The sequence below is a fragment of the Sarcophilus harrisii genome, chromosome 1 (assembly GCF_902635505.1).
Source record: "Sarcophilus harrisii chromosome 1, mSarHar1.11, whole genome shotgun sequence".
In the NCBI taxonomy this organism is placed as follows: domain Eukaryota; kingdom Metazoa; phylum Chordata; class Mammalia; order Dasyuromorphia; family Dasyuridae; genus Sarcophilus; species Sarcophilus harrisii.
This window is the reverse complement of record NC_045426.1, coordinates 675,180,183-675,195,976: the sequence shown is the minus strand read 5'-3', so window position 1 is coordinate 675,195,976 and position 15,794 is coordinate 675,180,183. Positions and strand designations below refer to the sequence as shown.

General features: G+C 38.4%; 1 protein-coding gene across 2 annotated transcripts in view; it reads right to left on the bottom strand.

The window, feature by feature from the left end:
• The window catches only part of GALNT9 (polypeptide N-acetylgalactosaminyltransferase 9), a 286,077-nt gene that overhangs the window by 21,386 nt on the left and 248,897 nt on the right, over positions 1-15,794 (bottom strand). For both annotated transcript variants that reach the window (XM_031948368.1, XM_031948369.1), the window contains 2 exons: positions 10,910-11,047; positions 9,092-9,187 (listed from right to left, as the gene is read on the bottom strand). In XM_031948368.1, coding sequence (XP_031804228.1) covers positions 9,092-9,187; positions 10,910-11,047 — 234 coding nt within the window. The remainder of the gene's footprint in view (positions 1-9,091; positions 9,188-10,909; positions 11,048-15,794) is intronic.

The following is a 15,794-nucleotide window of genomic DNA, read 5'->3' as shown; positions in this document are numbered from 1 at the left end:
TCATAGCTCCTTTTCTCTATTGATATCAAACTTAAATATATTCTTGGACCCATTGCTATCTCTTCTTCTCTTGGGATAAAACACAAGTCTATTCTGATTTCTTCATAGCAGTCGTTCAAATACTTGAAGACATTTATTATTCCAGGCTGGAGTTTTCTTTTCCCTGGAGCAAGTATCCCCAGCATACTAGATTCTCATACGGCACGATGCTGGGATCCTTCATCATTTTTGTCATCTTTACCTTATCAAGTGCCTTCTAAAAATGTGAACCCAGAGCTAGAAGGAGACTTCAGGTAGGGTCAGAGGGGTTGAAGTTGGGTCATCTTTTCCCACATTCTGAATACCATGACTCTATCAATGGAGTCTAAGATCATGGTCACTTTATTGGCCAGTCCTTGAAGACTGGAGGGGATTGGGTAATTGATGGAACAAGGATGAGGTGAGAATTGCTGTGTGAATCTGGCTTATAAAGAGGTTTCAACCTTCATTTAGGATGAATTTTAACCAGATTTTTGATCATAGGCTCATAGGTCAAGGGCTAGAAGTAACCTAAAAGACCTTGGAATCTAATGCTCTCATTTACAGAAGAAGCAACTGAGTTTCACAGGGGCTAAGTGATCGCCCAGGAATCATATAGTTTTTAAGTGTGTCTGAAAGAGAATTCAAACACTGATCTTGATACAGGACCCAATGCACTATAACATATTTGACCTGTCTTTTAGTTAGAAAGGATTATAAAACCATATAGTTAAATGTGGAAGAGACCTTTGAAGCCATTATTTCTACAAATCCCATGCGCCTCATTTCACTGATGAGAATACAGACCCAGAAAAATTAATTGACTATGGTTATAGGGCTAATAAGTATGTATGAGGCAGGATTCAAATTCAGGTTTTTCTGATTCCAAGTCACAACTCCACATTTTCCCAAATCCCTCTTTCTTACTCTTTGCCAGAGTAAACCCTCCCCCATGGGCAGAAAAGTGATAAGAACCTAAAATTAGAAAAATGTCACAAGGTGAAAATCCAGCTGTTTCGAGTAAGGCAGATTTCAGACCAATGACAGATTTTTCCTTTTCTTTCTTTTTTTCTAATGTTTCCTTAGCATTATCAAGGGGGACTGCCATCTCCCGAAGCTTTGAATTAGGGCTGGTACAGCTGTGACCTTCACTCTGAACTAATTGTGTAACTGGTGGTGGAGAAGATACAAGTTTTCCAGCTGTGTAATCATTAATTAATTTAGGGGCAAATGAATGACTCCAAGTCATGTTTATCTGCAAGGAAATGTCCAACTTAGATAAAAGCAGCTCTTCTCTGATAGGCTGAACCTCATTCAGGCCACTACAGGACGCCAATGAGAAAAAGTCAAAAGAATGTGTAGTGGGAGGATCTGCTGGATTAGTTCCCCCATCAGCCATTCTTCCTCAGGTGGAGATCAGTCTCAGGCAATGAGCACATTCCTCTTCAGGGAGAAATAATGAAGCAGCAGAGAGCACAGAAGAGACCAGTGGGCCTTGATATGGTAGTGGAATAGCTGAACTTGAAGGGCATTTTGCCCAAAGGAATAATGATTGTACAGAGAAGGGTCTAAGATGCAATAATCCCCCTTATCATGCTGTTCCCAGTAGAGCAGCCAGAGAGAAAGTTGTTTTATATTTGAAGATGGGCTATGTTCAGAGAGGATGGAGAGCACCCTACCTCTTCTCAGCATGGCGTGCCTGAGCCTCTGTGTTCTTTGCTTCCAAAGTGAGAGACCATGAAGGATGAAATAAGTGAATGGTTCAAGAGTGAAGAGGCTGTTTCTATTAGCTACAGCGGGGTGCTTCTAGGATGACCTTCCTTAAAAAGTTATTTATCTTTTTTTCAACTCTATCCCACTCTCAAATCCCAAATGAAGCTCTAAGGTTCCATGAAAGTTGCATTCCATAAGGGCTTTTGCTGGTGGACAAAACATTAGAAAGAACCTATAAAAACCAGCAAATTTCTATTGCCGGCTAGTGAGTCTGAGAGCATCATTTATTTATTTCCCTTCTCTACTCACGTGAACTGGCTTAAAGTTGCAGTAACTTGAACAGGTTCAAATCAAACCATAAAGCTAGGTTCCTTAGTTAAAGTCAAGAAACATTTAAATGTATGCTCTGTATCAGGCACTCCACAAAGTGCCAGGGATATAAAGAAAAGTCAAGACACTGGGCCTGCTCTCAAAAAACTCATAATAGAGAAGACACCATCTTATAAATGGAAGGCAATTTAAGTTGAATGGCACTAGAAAGGAGGAGAGAAGGTAGGACAATAAGGGGTGCTTCCTTATGTTTTTATGTTTCCTCACCAATATCTTTTTAAAGCTTGGGAGACATTGCCACATACGAGCAATAGCAAAGAGACCAGTGTTATTGGGTAGTTGAGTTTGGGGAGGGAAATTAAGTATAAGGAAACACGGGAAAGAGCCAGATTATGAAGAGCTCTAAATCTCCAATGGAGAATATATATATAATATAAAAATATAAAATATAAAAGTTGGTCTTGAAAGAGCCAATGGATTTTTTTGAGTAAGAACATGGCATGGTAAGACTATGATTTAGGAAAATCACAATAGCTGGGTGGAGAAAGGATTGGAATGGGAGAAACTTAAGACAGGAAGACCAGCTAAGAGGCTAATACATTAGTTTAGGGAGGTGATGGGGTCCTATCCTAGAGGTGATGGCTATTTGAACAGAGAGAAGGGAACATAGATGAGAAATGTGAAAGTAGAAATGCCAAGATTCTACAACAAATTGGAGAAGTGGGTTGAGTTTGAGGGAGAAGTTGAAGATGATTCCAAGATTGCAAGCCTTTGTGACCATGAAGAGGGTAGTTATCTCAGAAGTAAAAGGAAATTTCCAGCTGGGAAAGAGTTGAAAGGAAATGTTGCATTCTCTTTTGGACATGTTGAGTTTGATATGCCTACTGGATATCAAAGTGGCAGTTGGTAATGTGGCACCCAGGAAAGAGATTAGGGCTGGATATTAGGTGTCCCAAAAGTCTTTGAGTAGTTTTAAGCTTCTATAGCTGAAAACTGTAAATAGATCTGAAAATCATTTGCATAGACAGCTAAATTTATGAGAATGGATGAGATGATCAAGTGGGATAGTATGGAAAAGGGATTAACCTTTTTGGTGTCAGGTGAAGGTATTAACCTTTTGGCAATTTGGAGAATCCTGTAGACCCTTTCTTAAAGTCAAGTTTTAAAATACATAAAATACATATGTTTACAAATGAAAGCAATTACATTTAAATATAGTTATCAAAATGTGTTGAAATACAGTTATCAGAAAAATTTAAAAAAAGGTTAAAATTCCCTGCATAGAGGGAAAAGAAAAAAAAGAGTCCAAAGTAGGTCATTGGATACCCAAAGTTATCCAATAGGTGTGACTTGGATGAAGTTTCAGCTAAGGACACTGAGAAGGAACAATCAGAAGGAGAGATTAAGGTCACAAAAACCCAGAAGGGAGAAAGTGTCCAGGAAGAGAGGATCAATGGTAGCTCCATAGTTCTTTGCATGTTGATTCTCCTATTAAAACGTGAGTTTCTGGACTCACACTTAACACCATATACCAAGATAAGATCAAAATGGGTCCATGATTTAGGCATAAAGAATGAGATTATAAATAAATTAGAGGAACATAGAATAGTTTACTTCTCAGACTTGTGGAGGAGGAAGAAATTTGTGACCAAAGATGAACTAGAGACCATTATTGATCACAAAATAGAAATTTACATCAAATTAAAAAGTCTTTGTACAAACAAAACTAATACAAACAAGATTAGGAGGGAAGCAACAAACTGGGAAAACATTTTTACAGTTAAAGTTTCTGATAAAGGCCTCATTTCCAAACTATATAGAGAACTGACTCTAATTTATAAGAAATCAAGCCATTCTCCAATTGATAAATGGTCAAAGGATATGAACAGACAATTTTCAGATGATAAAATTGAAACTATTTCCACTCATATGAAAGAGTGTTCCAATCACTACTGATCAGAGAAATGCAAATTAAGACAACTCTGAGATACCACTGCATACCTCTCAGATTGGCTAAGATGACAGGAAAAAATAATGATGAATGCTGGAGGGGATGTGGGAAAACTGGGACACTGATGCATTGTTGGTGGACTTGTGAACGAATCCAACCATTCTGGAGAGCAATTTGGAATTATGCCCCCAAAGTTATCAAACTGTGCATACCCTTTGATCCAGCAGTGTTAGTACTAGGCTTATACCCCAAAGAGATACTAAAGAAGGGAAAGGGACCTGTATGTGCCAAAATGTTTGTGGCAGCCCTGTTTGTAGTGGCTAGAAGCTGGAAAATGATGCCCATCAATTGGAGAATGGTTGGGTAAATTGTAATATATGAATGTAACAAATGACCAATAGGAGGAATACAGAGAGGCCTGGAGAGACTTACATGAACTGATGCTGAGTGAAATGAGCAGAACCAGGAGATCATTATATACCTCAACAATGATACTGTATGAGGATGTATTCTGATGGAAGTGGATTTCTTTGACAAAGAGAAGATCTAACTCAGTTTCAATTGACCAACTACAGACAGAAGCAGCTACACCCAAAGAAAGAACACTGGGAAATGAATGTAAACTGTTTGCATTTTTGTTTTTCTTCCCGGGTTATTTTTACCTTCTGAATCCAATTCTTCCTGTGCAACAAGAGAACTGTTTGTTTCTGCACACCTATATTGTATCTAGGATATACTGTGACATATTTACTGTCTTGCCATCTGGGAGAGGGGGTGGAGGGAGGGAGGGAAAAAGTCGGAACAGAAGTGAGTGCAAGGGATAATATTGTAAAGAAATTTTTTTCAAAATAAAAAAAAAGAAAATTTAACATATAAAAACCAGTATCAAAGATCAATTTTAAGAAACTTAGCATGAACAAACTATTCAAATGTGGGCAAATATTTATTTTTTTAATTAATATATTTTATATGTTTAACATTCACTTCAACAATAAAGTAACTCAGAAGAAAAATAAAAATAAACCGTGAGTTCCCTGAGGTTACAGACCATATTTTTGCCTTTCTTTGTTTTCCTTGGCACTTTGTACAGTGCCTTGCATACAGCAAGAGTCTAATAAGTTTTTGCAGCAAGATTAAGAATGAGAATGGAGAAAAAGTCACTAGATTTGACAGCATATGACTGGCAACTTTGGAGAGAAAAAAATTTCAATTGAATGTGTTTGGTGATCTTTGGTTTGGCACTTTAAGCCACAATATGGGAAGTTTTTGTGGGAAAAAATTGACTTCAGTCTACCCTGACTTGCATCATTATCTTACAGTGTTGCTTAGAAGAACCTGAAGCCTGGAGATTACAAAGGTGTATTTTAACAGAACTTGAACCTGTAACCTTCTGGTCTGTAGAAAAAATGGCTCCCGCTGTGGAATTGTCCACACGAGTTTTGACAGGCTCCATAAATTGGATTTCTTCAAGGGCAGCTCATTTGCATCTAATTTAGCAATTCCATTTTGTTATCACAATCAAAGGCTATTCAGCTAAAATTCACTGGGAAAGTGTCAGTCAAGTATCTCTTAATGAGACCACTAAAGGTGGAAAGAAGGGAAGGGAAGTCAGAGGCTTTTCTCCATTATTATAATAAGATTTGACCCATCAGTGCATGGCGGTTAACTACAGTGAGCCCCATTTACGTTCTGCAGACCTCGTCATGTTGCTCTGCAGTGGTACAAATGGCGATTCTAAGCCAATCTGTCAGGCTGGACTGTCATTAACCGTCTTGTCTGGAATAAGGTCAGAATTTTTCTCTGCATAAATGGGTGTTTGTTCATTAATGCAGCCTGGATTTAGATAACACATCAATAGAGTACAAAAAGACACATGGGGCACGGGGTGGGATATTGAAGTCTTATGCTTAATTTAAATAATAGCCAAGTCCCATTAAAAATAGGGGTCGTTACTGAAAACATGAGATGGGGGAGGAGAAGGGAGGGAAATCTTTTTTTAAAATCCAGTCACTTGGAAACAGCCTTGAGTTCTGTCTATGAATTGGGAACAGCGAGATCTCTTTTTGTCTCCTAAAGAAATTGGAAAATTAACAAGAAGAAAACCAGAAGCAATAAAACCACAGGGAGTCAGAACACCCTATTACAGAGAAATGATAGACAGAACAGAAATGTTCATTAAGTTTCAGTCTTGAACCCCCAGATCGATGTGGGAAGCTGCTGGTTTCCAGCAGCATGTCTGGGGGGGAGGGGGCTGGAATTGATGCTTACCCCACCCACCAAGAACCTGTCTATAGAAGTCTTTGATGTTTTCCTGGGGAGTAGATGTTTTTATGGGTCACCTGCCTAGGCGGGGACCTCCACTTCAGCTTGTCCCTTCCCCAAAGAGACCATATTTTTCTCCAAGGTCCTAACTTTCACTGGGAAAAATCATGCTGGGAGCATCAAGAGATCTCTTAGATGCTCCAGCAGACCCACCAAGGACCCCTAATTAGTGAATCTATAACAGAGGAAAAGTAGTAGAAAAGGGAAAGAGTTAGGAATTTCTCACCTTGCACAATTCTGCCACTTACCACTGTATGACTAGATAAAAAAGGCCACCTTGCTGAGCATCTGTAAAATGAAGGGGTTGGACTAGATGATCTTTGAAGATGCTTCTGAATTTGTTTTTATGGTCCTATGTTTTGTTTTTGTTTCTGTTTAAATTTTTACCATTCTATGCAATGTCCCATTTAAGACTATATATATCTAAACAAGAATAGGTGGTGGTACAATGGAAAGGGATTTGGAGTCTAGAACCATATTTCAAGATTGATTTGTAATCCGAAGACTGGGATTCAAATCCCAACATCACCATCCAGATGACCCTAGGCATGTCACTTAATCTCAAGATGCCTCAGTTTTCTTCTATGTGGAATGAAGAGGTAGAACTGTCGTCCTACAGTCCCTGACACAACATTTTTGAGTTGCTATTAGCCAGTCTTCATTCAAAAACATACATGGGAGGAATCCACGGACTGTCACAACAGCCCATTCTACTTCCCCTAAGTGTCAGAAACTTTTTTTCTCATATTGTCCTCCATATCAATGAGCAAATTCATCCCTATTGCTTCTAATTCTGGCCTCTGAGGACAAGAATAGCATAGTCCTTTAAATATCTGAGGGTCGTTACCATATCACCCCTATTTTTTTCCTTTAGATTTACCATCCCATCGTATTTCTTCAACTGACCCTCACATCATATTTACATAGTGTTTCTAAAATTCTTCACGGACATAATCTTATTTAGTTTTCACAACAACCTTATAGGGAAAGAGCTGTTATTTTCCTCCTCTTCCTCCTCCTCCTCCTCCTCCTCCTCCTCCTCCTCCTCCTCCTCCTCCTCCTCCTCCTCCTCCTCTTCCTCCTCTTCTTCTTCCTCCTCTTCCTCCTCCTCCTCCCCCTCTTCCTTCTCCTCCTCCTTCTCTTCCTCTTCCTCTTTCTCTTCTTTCTCCTTCTTCTCCTCATTATTTCCATTTCAAATCTGAATACAAGTGTTAAGCATGGCATAGTAGATGGAAAATTGAACATGAAGCCTAAAAGATGACTTAAGACATATACTGGCTGTGTGACCTTGAACAAATCCCTTAACCTGATGCTTCAGGCATCATCCAGACTCTCAGTTGTAGAATATGTAATGATCTACATTAGTAGAAGGAGTTCCTTAAATCAATGAAATTGAAGGTGTTGTCCTATCCCATCACATTCCATCCCATCTCTTCCTATCCTATTCTGTTCCAATCAAAATGGCAAATGGATAAATATATGTCCTCAGAGGCCAGAATTAGAAGCAATAGGGATGAATTTGCTCATTGATATGGAGGTCAATAAGAAAAAAAAGTTCCTGACATTTAGGGGAAGTGGAATGGGCTGCGTTGGGAGTCCATGGATTCCTCCCGCGTATATTTTTGAATGAAGGCTGGCTAATAGCAACTCAAAAATGTTGTGTCAGAGACAACAAAAATATTGTGTGTGGTTTAGAACCACAGTTCCAGGCCATCTAGCTCAACCTCTTCATTCTACACAGAAGGAAACTGAGGCATCTGGAGGTTAAGTGACATGCCTAGAGTCATCTGGATGGTGATATTGCAATATGTAGCATAAGGAAATGGATATGGGATATGTGCAGTTATTAAATAACTAGATTGGACTATATGTATAGCTCTCTATTTACTGAGTCACACTGGGAAACCTTTGTACCTAGATTTTTCCTTTTCAAGGCACCCAGAACTAGACACAATCATTCAGAGGTGTATTCATATATTTTGTTTTTCAGCCAGACTATAAGTAGCTTTGGTCCATGTAGAAAAAGGACTGAACACCTCTGTGCCCCCAGAAAAGTTTGAAAATTCAGGTCTTTCTCTCCTCCATTGTGGCAATACAAACCCAAATTTACTTCTTAAAAGACTAGTTGTGTTACTGTCCAGTGGGGGAACAGAGCCCCCACTGTAACTGAGTATTAAGGACCATGCCTGGGTGAAGGAACGGGTCAATTATCCAAGAGCCTCCACAGCTGTGGATTGTAACACTTGAGGGAGTTGCAAAGCAGCCTTTGCTGACACAGATGTTGCTTGTGGACTGGAAATGAGATAAATTGGAGGCAGAGGGAAGAGGAGAGAGGTCAGACAACGCAACTGCCTCTCAGTCTCCTTGTATCTTCATCATTATCCTCTTACATGAAGAGAACCATTCTATAGGTCTGAATTCCATTTCCAGCAGCCCCTGGCAAGTGGCTTCTGGAGCACAAGAACTAAGATGACTTGTCAGTGCTCACTTAAGACTTACTTGCTAAGGAGAAGGGAATTTTCTATCATGAAAATACTGCACCTATACAATCTCATATATAACATCATCCTTGTTATGCCCACAGTGTTGCACCATGAGTAGCTGTCTCTGTTACCTATCCCTAGTTTTGCATTACTGATCAAATGAAATTCAAATTTCTCCTCATGACTAACCTCCAGCCACAGCAGATTGTGCCCATTCTTTGTCATTTCCTCAATTTTTGCTTTGCTCCTACTGGTGAGTGGTGAATGTGCTTACCTGTGAGGACATTCCATGGCAAGGGTATAGGATTGCTCTATCATCATCTTCTGCTCCCTGGTCCAAGCAGTAGCCACTGGCTTTGCTGTTTCTCACCTGTGCTCAGGAGCCAAAGGAGAAATCACGTCATTAGCCAGTCGCCATCCCAGGTCTGAGGTCACGAGCTGGGCATTCCAATGAATGAATGAATCATTGAACAAATGAATGAAAATGCATTCACTGACTACAACGAAATTAATGAAAAGAAATAAAATGCCTATTATACTCTAAGCACTATACTAGGGGCTGGAGAGATGAATTTAAAAGTGAGACTGCCCTTCTCTTCAAAGAGCTTATATTCTAATTGGGAAGGGTATGTGTGTGACACTAGGAGTGAATGAGAGGAGTTTTGGTCTGGGTAGTCATAGGTATGGGTGAGTGGAGCCAAAGGATAGTCAACTATTATATTCTTTATAAGAGCAGCAAGGGCTTTATCACTTAAGAAGACTTGAGTTCAAATTTGATTTAAGACATATATTAGTTGAGTGATCCTGGGTAAGTCACTTAACTCTTCCTCAGTTTCCTTATCTGTAAAATGAGAAAGAAATAGCAAAGCACTCCAGTATCTTTCCTAAGAAAACCCCTAATGGAGTCATGAAGAATTAGACATGACTGAAAAAGATTGAACAACAACCACTTCCTCACTCCAAGTCTACACTCTATCAACTGTATTAGGCAGCCTCTAAATCTTCAACAGATTATTTAGCTAGATTCCCCAGATGGCATATCTTACTTAATCTTGCACAGAAAACTACTTCCTAAATTTTGTTGATTCTACCTTAAAGAAGCTATTGATTTTTAGTGGAAAGGCTCCTTGGTTATTCCTCTCATGTTGCTGAGGCTATAAAGAAAAAACCGGCAAGGAAAGAGCGATGATTTCATGCATTCTGTGCCAGAGAGAGCCAAATAGAAAGTGAGGAAGCCTTAAATTCAAATCTTGCCTGTGACATACTTAATAGCCATGTTATCACTTAACTCTTAGGTACAACTTCCAAGGACTCCTCTAAATTATTGATAAATTGCGACCTCTATTGGAGAGGGAATTTTCACCATGGGAGTTTTCTAAACCACAGCTCTTTCATGCACGGCAGATAACTCTCGGACATAGGTCTTGATTTAGGGTCCATAGAGAATTTGGAGTCTGCAAATTTGGATGGGAAAAAAATAATCTTTATTTTCACTAATTTCTAATTGAAATTTACCATTTCATTTAATTATTTAAAAACATGATCTGGAGAAGAGACCTACAGCCTTTATCAGATGTCCAAAGGATTCATAACACAAAATAATAATAGTACCTAGCATTTATATTAGTCTTTTAAAGTTAACAATACACTTTTACATATTCTCTCATTTTATCCCCACAACCCTGGGAAATAAGTGCTATTATGTCTCATTTTACAGATGAGGAAACTGAGGCAAACAGATTTTTTTTAAGTGTCTTGCTCAAGGTAATACAACTAGTTAGATGTCTTAGACCCATATATATACAGCAGAAAAAGATAAAACTATGCTTACTATTATTGTAGACACTTCATAGAAGTAGAAGATGTGACTTTTACTTCCTTTGAATTGAATTGTTGTTGTGTTTGGGGTGACAGAGACCAAAAAGATAATAAAAATTCACATTCTGATAGTGTATTTAGATCTAAAAAGTGTTTTTCTTGTGTCACCTTGTGAAGAAAGGACTTATTAAAAGAGACAGGATAGAAAGGCCAGCTTTGCTGATGGGAAGATAGATACTGACTTTGGGAAGCCATATTTCAGCAAGGTACTTACCTCTCCATAGGTGATGGTATTGTTATAAATCCTCATCTCAGGGTACACGTTCTCCAGGTACCACTTGAAACTGCGACACTGGAGCCTTTGACGCAAAGCAAGGCGCTCGGACACATCCCCAAAGTCCACTCCTGGGTTCTGTGAAATGAGAATTGAGACCCAGGAGTCCCATATGCTGGCCATGTAGGTCACATGATTCTCTTTACAGAGGATCATAAACCTGCAATATCATCTCCCCCAATGTTTTCTGTTTATATATGGACCATAGTGGCTTGCTAAAATTAAAAAATTGCCTTGCTGTCAGTTATTAGCTTCACTTTCTTAGCATTGTACAGAAAGGAATGAGGACTAAGGAGTTAAGAGGCAAATGTTAACATCAATCAGTGAATCTTGATATTATCCAAAAGGGGTAACTGAGAACCGAAAGGATGTTCCCATTCCCACTGCACAGTTTAAATCTTTAACAGGTCTTTTTTATTTATTCCATTTGCTACTCATTAGTCCCCTCTCTGACCAAGTGCTATATAAACTGTTTCTTCTGGATGTGGAACTTGATCTTCCATGTATGAGTACTGGTTATGAGGTAGATGAATTCAAGGTTAAACAAAATTTATACATAAAATTCATATATCCACACGAATGCTATTTATTCTTTATTCCCATCTAAGAAGATCCCTTGGGGCATCGCATACTTATTTCAACAAGGTTATGAGATATCAGGACATTGCTGGAAACTCCTCTTTGGAAATTGCTTTTAGAATTGATAACATAGTTTTCATAAAATCCCCAGTGTTAGCAAATCTTCCTCCAAAGCTGTGATTGGCCACTCTTGAATATGGATTCAAATCTGATGAGTAAGGTCCTACCTGAAGACTTTATTGTAGTTTGGAAGGAACTCAAGAATCAATAAGCAGGCATTTATTAAACACCCATTATATGCCAGGCCCTGTGCTACATGTAGCAGATGTAAAGATAAAAGTAACAATCCCTGCCCTCGGGGAATTTATACATTCTATTTGGGGAGACAACATGTACTGGCAAAAGTCTATACAAAATATTCTTGAGGGCTATGACATCAGGGGACAAGCTATGTTAGGCTCTCGCAGGATGAACAGAATTGAAGTACAATTTGAGAAAGTTTAAGTCAGTACATGAACTGATGTTAAGTGAAGTGAATAGAACCAAGAGAACATTGTACACGTTAACAACAAGATTATGTGATGATCAACTGTGATGGACTTAGCTCTTTTCAACAATGAGGTGATTCAAGACAATTCTAATAGACTTGTATTGCAAAGTGTTATCCACATGCAGAGAGAGAACTATAAAGACTAAATGTGGATCAAAGTATAGTATTTTCACTTTTTAGCTGTTATCATTTGTTTGCTTGTTTTTTTCCCTTTCTCATGTTTGTTTTCTTTTGATCTGATTTTTTTGCTCAGCATGATGTAAACAGAAATATTTTTAGAAGAACTGCACATGTTTAACCTATATCCAATTGCTTGCTATCTTGGGAAGGTGGGAGAAGGGAGGAGAAGAAGAAAAATTTGGAATACAAGGTTTCATGAAGTGAATATTGAAAAGTGTTTTTTGCATGTATTTGGAAAAATAAAATGCCATTTAAATAAATAAATAAGAAAAGAAAAATTGAAAAATAGAAAGTCTAAGACAGCTTTTTTTAGACCAATGTGTGAAGAGACTTATCACCACTATGTTTCTCATTTGATAATGTATTATTTGGTGATGGCAACCTGTGAAACAAAAGTTTTCTTTGGGGGGAGGCATATGAAAACTAGGTTGGTTTTCTTATGTGACTCATACTAGCTCCTTAGGCAACTCCCTAAGAATAGTGAGCTTTACATACATTTTTAGCATTGGATATATTAATGGAATAAGTATAAAGTTTCTAAGGGATACTAATTTGAAAAGCAGAACTTGCATGTGTTCTATAAAACCCTTCTCTCTTCTTGGTGATAATAATTGCTAGCATATATATATATATATATATATATATATATATACATATATATATATATATATATCACTTTGTATTTGTCGTCTCATTGTCTTTACAACTTTATGAGGCAGATATATTATTACTGCCATTTTATAGATGAGGAAACTGAGGCTGAAAAAGGTTAAATGCTTTGATTGAGTTCTCACTTATTAAGTGTCTGAGGCATTAATTTATCTACTGTGCCACTTAGCTTCTTGAGAACTTGAGAGGACCAAGTCTTGTAGGTGTGTGTGTGTGTGTGTGTGTGTGTGTGTGTGTATACATACATATGTAGATATTTACATGGAGAATAAATACAAAATGAAGACGAGTTAGCAATATACAAAGTATCTGGGAGGAATTGCACTGGCTGTTGGAAGAATCGTAGATGGTAGAAGTATGAATTCTTGAAAGAAGGGAAGCATACTCTGAAGTAGAAGTGAGGGGAAAAAGCAGTTTAGACATGGGGGAATGCCTATCTGAACATATGGGCAATAGTCCCTATTGGAGAATGGTGTAAAACATCTAAAAATGCTAATTTTAGAAGCAGAGGATCTGGATTCTAATCCCAATTCAGCCATTTAGTTGGTGTGTGACCTTGGGCAAGTCGATGAAATACTCTGGGCTAAAACAAAATGAGGGAATGGGATTTAGTGACTCTAAAGACTCTTCTACTCCTGGATCTGTGGTTTTTTAAAGCCAATGTTCTATAGAGAAACAATGCCTGCCTAAAATGTCTTAGCTGAATGACTATCCCATTTCAAGAGGAAAACCCCTACTTAATTGGGACATTCACTGCAGTACAGCAGAGATAATCTGACATAATGGAGAGAGTGCTTGACTTAGAGTCAGGAACATCTGGATTCAAATCTTGTCTCTGATACTAATTAGTAGTATAACTCTTGGCACGTCACAATCTTTCTGGGTCCTGAGAAAATCACTAGGACTTATTTATTAAGTCACGGAAAGTTGAAATCACTTTAGTTGAAAAAGAACCAACCCTGAGAAATTCCCACCCAGGTAAAATTTTGGGGCTTTCTCATGCTTAGTTCAGTTTGAGTCAGAGACTCTTAAAAAATCAGAACAAAATAATATCCTCTAAATTGTTCAGTCATTTTAGTCATGTCTGACTCTGTGATCGAACCTTTTATGGCAAAGATATTGGAATGGTTTGCCATTTCTCCAACTCATTTTGCAGATGAGGAAACTGAGGCAAACAGGGTTAAGTGACTTGCCCAGAGTCACCCAGCTAGTAAGTGTCTGGGGCCAGATTTGAACTCAGAAAGATGATGAGTCTTCCTGATTCTAGATTTGGCATTCTATCCTCTATGGTGCCACCTAGCTGCCAATATTTTGACTACGTTTGTTCCCATCTGAAAAGTATAGTCATTGAAGAGATGCTCAATTGTACAGAAATAGCATCTATTCTGTATGCATGGGCTCCCAGGGATTCTGAACATGAGAAGTAGGTTTGAGTTTTTGCTGATACCTGAAGGGACAGTTTCCAGACTCCTGGTGATGGCAGCTCTTATGATTGCCCAGCCCTGGGCATGAGCATAAGGACTTTATCTGATACAGGAATGGTTAACCAAGCAACACTTTGATAAACAGAACTCACTGGGTCTGGAATCTTCATTCTTTATGTACTGTCCAACCAACCAGAGCATCATAAATTCCTGCTGGAGTATTAATGGGGACACCGTAGTGTTGTACATTGAATGAATCAGTTCATTTTATGGAAAACAAGATTTTATGGGCTCTGCTGGGCTCTCTCTCCATCTTTGCTCATGGGTGAGGGCATTTTTTGACTGCCTTCCTTTGTCATTTTGTTCTGAAAACTCCCATAGCAAAAAACACTCAGACAAAAGGAAATCATGTTTTCCACTCCTCTTCTGAATTTCCCTGCTAGGTCGTTTGACATCAAGCAAATTACTCAGCCAGGGTTTTTGTCCTAGAGTGCGTCTGCATTTATTTCTTCCACCTTCTCTGTCTCACCATTCCTTATCATTTGTATTTTGCTGAGAGCAGCATGAAGACTTCAGGAAAATTCTGCCTGGACCTTAGGTTCCCTGTCCAGCCCTGTCCAGACTTTTTATAGACAGGATAATATAATTTAAATCTGGAAGGGATCTGGAAAGGCAAAAATTCCAGTTGTCCCATCTTTCAGAAGAAGAAATTGGTGTTAAATAGCTGAGCCACTATTTAAAACTAGATTTTCCAATGCCATTGCCTACTGCCCTGCATGCAAAATACAGAGGTATATAAACGGTGGAAAAATATGCTATTTTATATAAAAATAGAAGCATTCTGACGTCTGAGTACTAACATTGTTGGGTGAGATCAATCCTGATTCAAATTCATTCTCTAAGTCTGTCTCTTTTCTTCTTTCACTCTCTTGAGCTCTTTCTGTCTCCCTTTTCCTCACTTTCTCTCTTTCTTTATCTCCTATCTCCATCTCTCTGTCTCTCCTTTCTTTTTATTTTTTGTACATTAAAAATTAATTAATTTATAAATAATTATATCAAAATAAGTTTTGAACTGTCTTTCTCCCTTTCTCCTCACCTTGCACAAGAAAAATCACCATTTCACATATACAACAACAACAACAACACACACACACACACACACACACACACTGATTTTCATAGTTGGAAGGGACCTTCAGGTTCATATAGTCCAACTTTTATGGGAACTCCCTCTACAACATCCAAGATAAGTGATAATTCATTCTTTGATTGAAGATCCCTAGTTGAGGGATGGGAATGAGTTCCTATTACTTCCTGAGGTAGCTCATTTCCATCTGCATTAGCTCCAATCAAAGTCATACCTAAGGTGGAGCAAATGAGGCTTTGTTCTGGATGTCAAACTTGAATTTAAAATTTGAAAATA